Source organism: Rhinatrema bivittatum, chromosome 11 (genome assembly GCF_901001135.1).
Source record: "Rhinatrema bivittatum chromosome 11, aRhiBiv1.1, whole genome shotgun sequence".
Classification (NCBI taxonomy): Eukaryota; Metazoa; Chordata; class Amphibia; order Gymnophiona; family Rhinatrematidae; genus Rhinatrema; species Rhinatrema bivittatum.
Window position 1 is genome coordinate 45192495 of NC_042625.1, and position 12365 is coordinate 45204859.

At 46.5% G+C, this 12365-nt stretch overlaps 1 protein-coding gene across 10 annotated transcripts in view; it reads left to right on the plus strand.

The window, feature by feature from the left end:
- FBRSL1 (fibrosin like 1) overlaps window positions 1-12365 on the plus strand; it is a 694486-nt gene that overhangs the window by 16384 nt on the left and 665737 nt on the right. For 7 of the 10 annotated variants that reach the window (XM_029619447.1, XM_029619455.1, XM_029619450.1 and 4 more), the window contains exon 1: window positions 6786-7870. The exons of 1 other annotated variant lie outside the window; for it this stretch is intronic. In XM_029619447.1, coding sequence (XP_029475307.1) covers window positions 7577-7870 — 294 coding nt within the window. In that variant the 5' untranslated portion in view covers window positions 6786-7576. Of the gene's footprint in view, window positions 1-6785; window positions 7871-12365 lie in introns of those variants that run through there. 2 more of the 10 variants (XM_029619454.1, XM_029619456.1) reach the window with 1 other exon arrangement.

Consider the following 12365-nt stretch of genomic DNA (forward strand, 5'->3'; position numbering starts at 1 on the left):
GACCAGTTCTACCAGTGCCTGCATCTCTGGACATAGGCCGAGCACCTAGGGACCTATCGCCTGTCGTTTTCAGTTAGGATAAGGAACCCTATGATCCCTGGGGGGATGATGTTTCAGAGTCCTCCTCAGATGGCTCCGAGGGTCTTCCTTCAGACTCTTCTCCTCCAGAGAACTGAAGGAACTTGCCGTCAGATGGCGGAAGCTATTCCGTTCCAGTTGTTGATGGAGGAGGATGCCAGGTACAAAATGCTTGGGATCCTCCAGTTCGTGAAGCTTCCTAAGGAGATCGTGGCGGTCCCGGTACATGAGATCTTTAAGGAGCTGCTGCTGAGGATATGGGAACACCTCTTTACAGTGCCTCCCATCAGTAAGAAGACAGACAGAAGGCTGCCGGATTCGATAAGCATCAGCTGCCTTACCAGTTGGTGGAGGTTGAATCCACCCTCAAGAGGACCAAGCACTCTCAGACTTATTCCTTGGCGCCCTCAGGGAAGGACCATAGAGAGATGGATGCTTTTGGGAGGAATTTTTTCAAAGCACATTGCTTATTGCCCACATTGCTGCCTACCAGCCCTACATGAGCCAGAACTCGTGGGACATCTGGAAGCAGGTGCAGGATGTGGCTGAGTAGGTGCCTCAACAGCAGCAGGACACCCTCATGTTGCTGGTGTATAAGGGCCCGGAGTATGGAAAACGTGAGGTCCGGCGACCTACAATGTTTTCAAAATGGTATCGAGAGTCTCTGCAGCGGGAATTGGCACCCGCAGAATGGCATGGCTGTGGGCCTTGGATCTCCATCCAGAGGTACAGAAATGATTCGCTGACGTGCCATGTACTGGGGATAATCTCTTTGGAATAGGGTGAGGGATGCTGTGGCCCAACTTTGGGCCCACCACAAGGTCTTCCAACGACTCTATGCCAGTACTCTGGACACGTCTTCCTCATAAGAACATAAGAAAATGCCATACTGGGTCAGACCAAGGGTCCATCAAGCCCAGCATCCTGTTTCCAACAGTGGCCAATCCAGGCCATAAGAACCTGGCAAGTACCCAAAAACTAAGTCTATTCCATGTAACCATTGCTAATGGCAGTGGCTATTCTCTAAGTGAACTTAATAGCAGGTAATGGACTTCTCCTCCAAGAACCTATCCAATCCTTTTTTAAACACAGCTATACTAACTGCACTAACTACATCCTCTGGCAACAAATTCCAGAGTTTAATTGTGCGTTGAGTAAAAAAGAACTTTCGACGATTAGTTTTAAATGTGCCCCATGCTAACTTCATGGAGTGCCCCCTAGTCTTTCTACTATCCGAAAGAGTAAATAACCGATTCACATCTACCCGTTCTAGACCTCTCATGATTTTAAACACCTCTATCATATCCCCCCTCAGTCGTCTCTTCTCCAAGCTGAAAAGTCCTAACCTCTTTAGTCTTTCCTCATAGGGGAGTTGTTCCATTCCCCTTATCATTTTGGTAACCCTTCTCTGTACCTTCTCCATCGCAATTATATCTTTTTTGAGATGCGGCGACCAGAATTGTACACAATATTCAAGGTGCGGTCTCACCATGGAGCGATACAGAGGCATTATGACATTTTCCATTTTATTCACCATTCCCTTTCTAATAATTCCCAACATTCTGTTTGCTTTTTTGACTGCCGCAGCACACTGTACCGACGATTTCAATGTGTTATCCACTATGACACCTAGGAGGCTGTTGAGACTGGGGCCAAGCAAGTCTTTCTTTCGCCAAAGGACGTACTATCCTCTGCCTCCTCGCTCCCATCAACACCATCAGGGCTCCCGCAGCAGGCCCAGGCAGCAGAGAGCCCCCAAACCCCAATCGGCTGCTCAGTCAACTCCGGGGATGTGGTTTTGACTGGGTCATAGGGAAGGTAAGCCAGTTGCCTGTTCCCGGGACAATGGACCCGCCAGTCGGGGAAAGGCTGTGGTTCTTTACGAGCTGGTGGCCCAATATAACCTTGGACCAGTGGGTTCTGTCCATTGTTTGTTAGGTGTACCAATTGAACCATTGGGTGTCCCTCCAAATTGCCTTCCCTGCCAGTTTTGGGGACCGGTAGCGCATAGGAGGTGCTAGTAGTGGAGCTTTCCTTCCTCTTAACAGCCAGAGCAGTGAAGTTTGTACCACCAGGGAAAAGAGGGTGGGGATTCTACTCCATGTACTTCCTGATTCCAAAGAGAACAGGAGGACTCCATCCCATCCTAGACCTAAGGGCCTTGAACAAGTTTCTAAAAAAAAGAAAAGTTCAAGATTGTTTCGCTGTGCATCTTGATCCCTCTTTTGCAAAAAGGGGACTGGCTATGCTCCCTCAGTCTAAAGGATGCATACACGCATATCGAGATCTTCCATGGTCACAGGAAGTATCTCCGATTTGTTATGGGGAAAACAGCACTTCCAGTACCAGGTGTTGCTGTTTGGGTTTGCTTCAGCCCCATGGATCTTTACAAAATGCCCAGCCATGGTGGCATGTTTTCCCATATCTGGACAATTGGCTGGTCAAGAGCATGTCTCAGGCAGGGGCCACCAGGTCCTTGTGTTTGACCATTTGGGGATGGAGTCACTAGGGTTCTTTCTCAACTACCCAAAGTCTCATCTCATCCGTCACTTCAATTGGACTTCATAGGAACCCTGCTAGACACAGCTCAGACCAAGGCCTTCCTGCCTTGCCAAAGGGCAGGCATATTTACGACCATCGAGGCAAAGATTCAACAAAGCCAGCAGGTGTCAGTTTTGCACATACTGAGGTTATTGGACTACATGACCACAACCGTCCATGTTACTCCCTTAACACATTTGCACATGTGCAGAACCCAGTGGACCATGAGGTCACAGTGGCGCCTGGCCATTCAGAGCCTCTAGGATTGCATTTGAATCAACCCATCTCTCCTGGACTCATTGTCCTGCTGGCGGGTACTTTCAAATCTGGAACGGGGGATCTCGTTTTGAAGTCCCCTTACCCAAATTGTCCTATGAACGCATCCATCCTGGGGTGGAGAGCTCATGTAGATGGGCTCAGTACCCAGGGTCTGTGTTCCGCTCAGGAATGCTCTTGTCAAACCAACTTCCTGGAGCTTCAGGCGAGCAGAGATCAGCTGTCCAACAAAGTTGTCTTGATCCACACCGACAACCAAGCAGCTACTTTATATGTCAACAAACTGGGAGGCACGAGATTGTACCTTCTGTGTCAGGAATCGGTCCAAATCTGGTCATGGGCCCTGTCCCACGGGATGTGTTCAGGGCCATGTACCTGGCCAGGAGAGAGAACGTGGTAGCGGACAGGCTGAGTCTTCATATCCCATGAGTGGTCCCTGAATCAAAGGGTAGCAAATCGGATATTTCGCCTCTGGGGGAGCCCGGACGAAGATCTGTTCATGTCCTCCTGCAACAGGAAGGTGCCTCGGTTCTGCTCCCTGTACAGGCCAGAAGGCAAACCAGCCTCGGCTGCCAATGCCCTTATCCATCATTGAGGCAAGGGTCTTCTGTATACGTATCCTGTGATTCCCTTAGTGGCGAAGACTTTCTTGAAGCTTCGTGAGGACAGGGAATCTGTGATCCTCATAGCCCTTCACTGGCCAAGACAGGTCTAGTTTCCACTCCTATGGGAGTTGTCTATCCGGAGACCACCTTAGGTGGGACTTCCCCAGATCTCATCACTCAAGATTTGATTCAAAATTTGAAATATTTTTCTAAACAGTTACCAACAAGGGCCCTGAACTTGGTGGTCAGTGAAACAGATAAGTATGGGAAAATAAGTGTGGGAGCTTGCTGAGCAGACTAGATGGGCCGTTTGGTCTTTTTCTGCCGTCATTTCTATGTTTCTATGTAAGATCAAGGCAGGTTGCAGCATTCCAACCTCCAGGCCCTGTCGCTCACAGCCTGGATGTAGAGAGGTTAATTCTGCAACCACTTGATCTCTCAGAGGATGTGTCTCAGGTCTTGGTAGCTTCTAGAAAGCCTTCCACTAGAAAGTCTTATGGACTGAAGTGGAGGAGGTTTCCCTGTGGTGTGAGCAGAAGACCCTAGATCCATTTTCCTGCCCCACAAAAACTGATTACCTTCTCCACACATCGGAAGCTGGCTTAAAACAAATACTCCGTTAGAGTTCATCTTAGTGCAATTGGCGCATACTCCCAAGATGTAGATGGTACACCCATCTCTGTACAGCCTACAGTTGTATGCTTCATTTGGGGCCTGCTTCAGTTGAAGCCTCCCCTAAAGCCTCCTGCTGTGTCTTGGGACCTCAACATGGTGTTAGCTCAGCTGCGCACCTGTGACCTGAAGTACCTGACCTGGAAGGTCATATTTTTGGTGGCGATCACTTCAGTGCGCAGGGTCAGTAAGCTCCAGGCCTTAGTGACTTAACCACCTTATACTAAGTTTTACCATGACAAGGTGGTCTTGCATATGCACCCTAAGTTCCTACCTAAGATGGTGACGGATTTCCATCTTACAATCAATCATTCTACCAATATTCTTTCCCAAGCCCCATTTGCACAAAGGTGAGCATGCACTGCACAGTTTGGACTGCAAACGAGCCTTAGCCTTCTACCTGGAGCAGACAGAAGCCCATAGACAGTCCACGCAATTTTTTTATTTGACAAGAATAGGTTAGGCATTGCCATTGCCAGACAATATCCAATTGACTAACAAATTGCATCTCCTTCTGTTATGCCCAGGCATCTTGGGGGTCATGTCAAGGCTCTTTCTGTCAGAGCCATGGCAGCATTGGTGGCCCACTTGCAAGCAGTTCCCATGGAGGAGATCTGCAAGGCTGCGATGTGGAGTTCTCTTCACACAATCACATCCCACGCATGGCCGATGCGACAGTACGTTTGGCTCATCTATTCTTCGGAACCTGTTTGAGGTGTAGAACCCAACTCTCCTGTCTAGGGCCTGTTGTTTGGGTTCAGGCTGTCTCCACCTCTATTACCAACAGCACTGTTTTTTGCCCGTTGGCACCTAGTTAGGTGTCTGTTAGTCCCCTTTTGTGTTGGGGAGCAGCCTGTAGCTAGGGATTCACCCATGTGTGAGGATTACCATCCTGCTTGTCCTTGGAGAAAGCAGAGTTGCTTACCTGTAATAGGTGTTCTCCAAGGACAGGAGGATGTTAATCCTCACCAAACCAGCCTGCCACCTTGTGGAGTTGGGTTCCTTCTATTTTTTTTTTTTTTTTAATTATAATTCTGTTACAAGACTGGAGAGGGACCCCGCGTGGACACGTGGTATAGGGCATGCATTGGGTTCCATCTGATGATGTCCTCCATGTATGAGGATTAACATCATACCGTCCTCGGAGAACACCTGTTACAGGTAAGCAACTCTGCTTTCTCACTGCAGCAGTGCACCCGTCCATCTTCAGTGATTTCACATAACCATCAGCCTAACCTGTGTATTTTAACTGAAAATAAATAGCAAATTAACCTGGCTACCTAGTTCTGAGTTCTATTAATTTTTTTTTCTTGGAATCTTAAGGCCCTGCCTCTATCTAGCATGAAATAGACTTAGTTTTTGGGTACTTGCCAAGTTCTTATGGCCTGGATTGGCCACTGTTGGAAATAGGATGCTGGGCTTGATGGACCCTTGGTCTGACCCAGTATGACATGTTCTTATCCTAGAGCGGCTGCTGCCTAAGTAGAGCGCAGTGAAGCATGTGTGTGTGTGTGAGTGAATCTTGTTATAGGTACCATAATCCCTAGACTCAAAGAAATCATTTATATTTAGATGTACAGTAATTACCGTACACATGCCTTACTTTTACTGATCTTGCACACTTGTCCCAGGCTGCTGATATACTGAAAAAGGGTACCTGTTTTCTGATTCACTTATTAGCCAGGTATAGCTGGGGAAAGTCACAGCTTATTTCTGGGAGTGGGTAACAAGAAATGGATCTACTCTTTGGGACGTGTTAGCATTCCCTAATTATCCAGATTGGCCACCACAGTCAGACAGACTACTGGGCTGAATAGACTCTTGGGTCTGATCCGGCAAGGGGCTTCTTGTGTTCCTCTGTTTTATATTCACATTCTAAAGAAAATCCTTTCAGCTCCACATATTTGCCCACAGACTTTAACAAAACTCTCTCTTACCTCATCGCACTCCCTTCTGTTAGCGCTACCTCATCCCACCTTCTGGAAGCATTTCTACAGTCCTAGCTTTCAGACTGTCACCTGTACAGCTCTTATTAATTTTAGGGTGCTTGCTTTATTTGTATTTGATTATTTTGTATATATATTTTACAATAGCTTCCTCCTTTTTGTTATGCCCCCCCCCCCCCCTTCCCTGTTCTGGGATAGCCGAAAGCACAGGACTCCAGTGCCACCAAAGTATCCGAAAGAGACAATGTCCCCTAAACAAAAAGTAACCCAAAAACCCCAAACCCTTGAAATCCTAACTTGCTCCATTAAGCTTGTCCTTCGTTTATTAAGTGAAGGGAGAGTCCACTTAAAATGAAAATAAAATTTAAAAAAAAATGACACGTACTCGTGCATCTCAGATAAAAATTAAAATGAAAGTAAAAAAAAATAAATGTTAACGTGAAAGCAGAGTTGATATATATATACTCCAGTATGCTGCTGCTTTCAGGGGGGATCCCTGGGCAGGATGCATCCCCTTCTCCGCTCCCTTCTGGTCCGATGCACTGGAGCAGGAGGGAGCGAGCCAAATGCAAACTCTTTAATAAAGTGGCTCACTTCCTCTGGTAATTACAGGCTGGCGGAAGTACGTCAGTTGTTATCTGCTTTGGGCTTTGCTGCACTGTACGATTCAGACAGCGAGCGGCTGCCCCCCCCCTCCCCCGCCCCCACCCTCTCCTCTCCTCCTGCTCCGGCTCTTTAAGAGCTCCGATCACGCCTCTAACCCCGCCGTTTTTCTGCCCTTTCAGGCTCGGACGGAGGATCGGGCACCGGAGGAAAGCTGGGCCGAGGATCGGGGCTGCGGGAGGAGGCGGCTGGGCTTCCCCAGTCATGGCAAAGAAGCCTGAAGGGAGCAGACTGGGAAGCGTCTAGTGCCTCTGCTCTCTGCTGGTGGGGAGATTGACAAGCTTCTCCCTGATGAAACTTACAAATATCTGAGGGTGGACCCCCTTCCCTTCTCCCCCCACCCCTCCCCGGGATTTTAATCTGCAAACATGCCAGGGATGTGCCTCGGAGCCAGGATGCAGCCGGGGGTTTGAACCCGCCGAGGTGGGCTTCGAAGCCATGCATTTGGGAAAATTGGCTCTCTTCATTGCAACAAAGTTGCAAAGCAAGTGATATTTTCTTGGAATTCGCTACCTTGGGGAGACAAACCCCCTCCCGATATTTCCTCTTTGGAATCGTGCAGTTCGGTTTTGTGGATTATTTTAAAGGGTCGGTTTCCTCTGGATTATTCCTTTTTACATTTTTTTTTCAGAAAGGTGGTTTTTAATTTCTTGATTTTGCTTTTTATAACATTATTTTGGGATTCAAGTCAAGGTCATTTTGTGGAATTTTCTGTGGATTTATAAATTTCCTGGATCAGAGGGCTTTTCCACGCCTCCCCCACCCTAGAAGGGTGGATTTTTAAAGGATTTGGAAATGGATGTGAAAATAAGGCAGAGCAGGAGATCAAGGTCCCAGAGGGACAGGGTGAGGAGAAGGGAAGCTTCAGCCAGGGATACCAGAAATCACAGCCCTTCCTCCGCTTCCGAGAGGGAAGGAAGCCCTGGGAAGGAAAATGCAAACCAAAACTGCACAAATTCTAAAAATCCTGCTGCTTCAGCCAGAAGTGCCAGACCTCCCAGGCGCAGGAGACGAGAATCCAGCTCCCAGGAAGAGGATTTAATTGATGGATTTGCTATAGCTAGTTTCAATTCCTTGGAAGCCTTAGAGGTAGGAATCAGATTTTTTTAATGTACTAATAATGATTATTTTTGTATTGGTTTTGGAGGAGCTGAGCAAGGTGTGGTACTATATGTTTTGACAGAGAGGGGAAATCCTTCTGGAGGCTAGACTTGCATTTATTTTTCTTGGGTTCCAGTTAATTAACTTTAAAACAAAATTTTAAATAACTAATACAATCTTTATCTATTTTTAATGCTGGCATTTAAATGGCAGAGATCCCCCAGGGGCTCATAAACAGTGCATTTATTTGACAGTTGAATATTGTACTGATATCAGGAAAAAAAAGATAAAATTGTGATTTTTGTTTGTTTTTTTTAAACATTCATGGCTTTAGTTGTAAGACTTGATGTTGACACATGGGCCTGTGAGGACATTGAAGGCATACAGGATGGGTTATCTGGCCGGGATGTTTCCTGGTCTACTGTAGCCAGACTTCAAACTATTGAAAATGTTTGTTTTTAAGTAATCCTACCTAACCTACATAATGCAAACTTTGTTACACTGGAAAGACATTTAATAGCTGCTGTTAAGTTTGTGAACATTTTGCAGGTATTTCTGCTTCTCAGCTGTTGGGATGTTGCCCTTTGTTTATTTACAAATGGAGTAGGCTGGTGTCCTCTGCAGGAATGCTGATCTAGTTTCAGATGATGCTCTTGGTGGTGGGAAACACCTGTGGTCATGGTACTTACTTGTAATCATTTTTTTTTTTTCTGTTTGAGGATGGGGCAAAGCAACACACAACCAGTTTCATTTCACACTGGCCTTTATACACATCCCCCCCCCCCTGTTATTATCACAGCATTACTGCATCTGTATGAAAAGGTAATTGGGGCAGTGGGTAATGTCTGACCCATGTTGTGATTCTATCTATGTTGTGTTCTGGAAAATGTCTCTGTCCTAGTGCTATTAGTCTGGCAGCAGCACTGCTGGTCTCAGTAACCCGGTGCAAATAATAGCTAAACAAGTACTAGATGGCACATGGAAGTTTTTCTTGAATGCAGAACATGTTTGATATTTCTGTGTGGTGGGGGCCTTGAACTGAAGTTTCTTTTCATTTCCTCAGTGTGAAATAATACTCCTAAATAAAGGGGTGTCTTTATTTGAGTCTCGTGCCGAAGAATCTTTTTAATGTTAACGGTGATCGTGTAGGGCATACTGCTGTCACCAAACCCGCTGCACATCTGTTGGACACTTTATTATTAAAATTTGCTAATCACTTAATGCACCGGCGTAAGTGATGTACATAACGTGCATATTTCGTTATTTATTTATTTACATACTTTTAATATACCAACGTTCAGGACAAAAGTCTTATAATACAAACATGGTACCGGAGACACACACAGAGCTTGCATCAGCACAAGCTTGAAACTTGACAGCAGTAGTGCCAGTCGTCAAGGCTTCAGTGCCAGCCTTGATGATCGGCGCTACTGCTCATGCGTTTTAGACATGTGCAGATTCACTTCTTTTTTTGGTGCTTGTTTTTCTGCCAAAAATACTGTAAAATGGGGGGAAAAACATCAAAACGCCCAACTCCCAGTTTTTCTTTCTGTCTTGTAAGGAGGGTGTGCATTGATCTTGGGGTGATTTTTCAGTGTTCCTTGCTCATGATAATAATTTGGCAAAAATCATCAAGGCTGTTCCAGTAAAACAGGAAGGTGCCAACCTCCTAAGCAGTGTTGTGTTTTTTTGTTTTTTTTTCTTTGGTTGACTCTGTGTTACTAGGCATAGTATGATCTGTGTTATTTCTGTAGGATGTGCCTTAAGGCGACCAGAAGCTGTCCACATGACCCTTCTCTCACCATGGCCCTTGCTACAGTAGGCGTTAAGGGTTCCTCGTGTCTAGAGACGTCAGCTTCCCCCCCCCCCCCCCCCCCCCAGGTAGAATGCTCAGTGTTCAGGAAGCCGGGGTCAACCACAAAAGTTATTGAGTCACCTGTGTTTTATTTGTGAGTGAACTGTGGGCCAGCCGGGATTTCCGAGAAGGCCGTACTCTGCCTTGCCCTGCCATGGTCTGCTGTTGGTCGGATCATAGCCAGCTTGGCATCAGGAGCACGGAGAGACAGCTTGTTTGGAAGCATTGAACTTGTATGGGCAGTTGGTTGCTTGCTTGCTTGAAGCTGGCCAAGACCTAGATCCGAGATCCCATTGCCATACCGGCATTGGTGACCCCATTGTCTTAAGTGTGTCGCCTTTAAAATTTGAAAGATGATTCATGGCATTTAATCCGACCTGATTGTTGGGTGGGGACTGCTATGAGCTGTGTTCTTTGGTCTGTGGTAAATCCTATTGAGGGGTGTCAGCTTGGCATCTGAGCAGACTAATAAGTCTTCCATAAAAAATGAGTGCGATTATATGTGGTATTTTTATATCTGCGTCCTGCTTCCTAACAGAGGCCATGCCTTGTCATTTAATTGTGTTGTTATTTTTGCTAAGGTTGGTGTTGTCGAGCACCCTTCATTGAGAAGGTTCCTCTGATCCGTCAGGGCAGAATTAGTCCCCTTTAGAGAGATTTTCTGCAATGATGGGTGCACAGTCAGCAAACACATACATACGCCTCCCTCCTCCCCCTAGCATGATCCCTGGAGGAGTGGGGGGGGGGGGAAAAGAAAAGGACATGAGGATCAGAAGCCCTAAGCTATTTTCCCATAGACACAAAGTGGCAGAAAACCTTTAGTACACAGGCCCTTAATCTGACCATTCTGAACCGGAGTAACTAAAAAGAAAAATATATTTTTGGTCATAAAATTCATGCAGGAGGGTTGCTGTAATTTTCAATAATAATTGCTCTGCATTGGGGGGGGAGGAAGGATAAGGGGCCAGATGTGCTGCAGCACTGGTCCCGTTAAAGTTAGAACTAATCACTTCTGAAAAATTGGGATGAAGTGACTTTCTGCAGCTCTGCTCCTGCGTTTTCCCTCGGATCATGAGAACAAGTGGCGTATGCAGAATTCTGCTGTCTCTTTTTTTTTTTTTGTAATCACGTTTTGGGTTTTTTTTTTATATAGATATGTTCTTTGACGAAAATCTCATCTGCTTTAGCTGCCTTTAGGAAAAGCCCGCAGAACGGGCATGATTGGTGACCACAGAACACGGGAGAACCTGTCCTGTTGCCATTGAATGCGATATTGTCTCCCACCTCCCTGAATCCCTCTGTGTTTCCGATACATCCTGGCAGGGCACCCTGATCCCCGTGCAGGAGTGTTCATGCTGGAGCACCGGTTCTGTACCCCTGATGCTGACGCGGGTCTCGGTGAGGGGGGAGCACTGGCTCGGGGTGTTGATTGCTCTACCATTTTCACCCCTGTGGCAGCAGAAGGAAGGCTGGAGAACCACGTCCCCCGGGCCGGTTAAAATTAGTATGTGCTAAAAGCAGGGCCTTACAGAATCTTTCCCAGGCCTTTGAGCACACACCACAAAATATTCACCCAAACTCCTGGACAGAAAAGAAAAACTTACCTGTTCAGTTCTGTGGTGAGCTGGCAGTGCGCTTCCTTTTTTTTTTTTTTTTGCTGTGTGTGTGCTCTGTCGTATTTCAGACCTATGCGGAGCGAATGCCTGTTGTGGCACTAGTGGTTGTTAAGTGTTCATTTCCAGCCGGCTGCTCTTCCTCGTGGTGCTTCATTCAGATTGAAGGTAACCTGTGATTTTAAAAGGAATGGGTTAGCTAGACTGAGGGCTTTCCCCACAATAATTAAACTGCTTTAAGTGTAGAAGAGAATTATGTGCTCAGAGACAAGTTACTTCTCCCCCCCATGATGATGGTTTTTTTTTTTTTTAAGATGAAGGCTGGTCTGATGATTCAGTGGCTGGTGCTGGGCACTGCCGCGAGGAACATCCCCCCCCCCAGTTCGATCACAGAGTCGGGTCTTCAGGGCTGGGGATGCCGCAGAGGTAGCCATCCAAAGGGCCAGGGTTGTATTTGCTTTTGTTTTTTTTAATTTTCATGTGCGTTTTATGGTTTACTGGTGAGGTGGAGGAACAGCAGATGTTGCTCGGTTCCCTCCTTTGTCAGAGACAACCACAGATCTGCCATCTCCATTGTCTCCTTGGTTCTTTTCTTTTGTAAACCAGGAAAATCCTATTTAGACAAATGCCTTGTTTTCAGTCGGATCCTGGAGGCACATGGAGAGAGGGGGCGTATTAGGGCAGCCTGAGGCCCTGAGCAGTGTCAACTTTAAGAGGTTACATGGCATTAACCAAAAAATATTAAATCTTGAAATAAAGTAATATTTTTGTATTTCGAGGCTTCTCCTACATACCTCCTGTAGCTTAGTTAGCTTGTGTCTAAATTTTGTCATGGGATGAAGTAACTTCCCAAGGTTACACAGAGGGAAGCCTTGAAGGCATGGACCAGCACTTCTCCTGACTCATAGTCCAGTACTCTCAGGAGTCGGACTGCTCCTCGTCCCTAGTTTACAGCAGCAGGGGCATACACTGGCTCTGATTCCTTTGGGTGCAAATCGTCCTTAGCTTTTGCAGT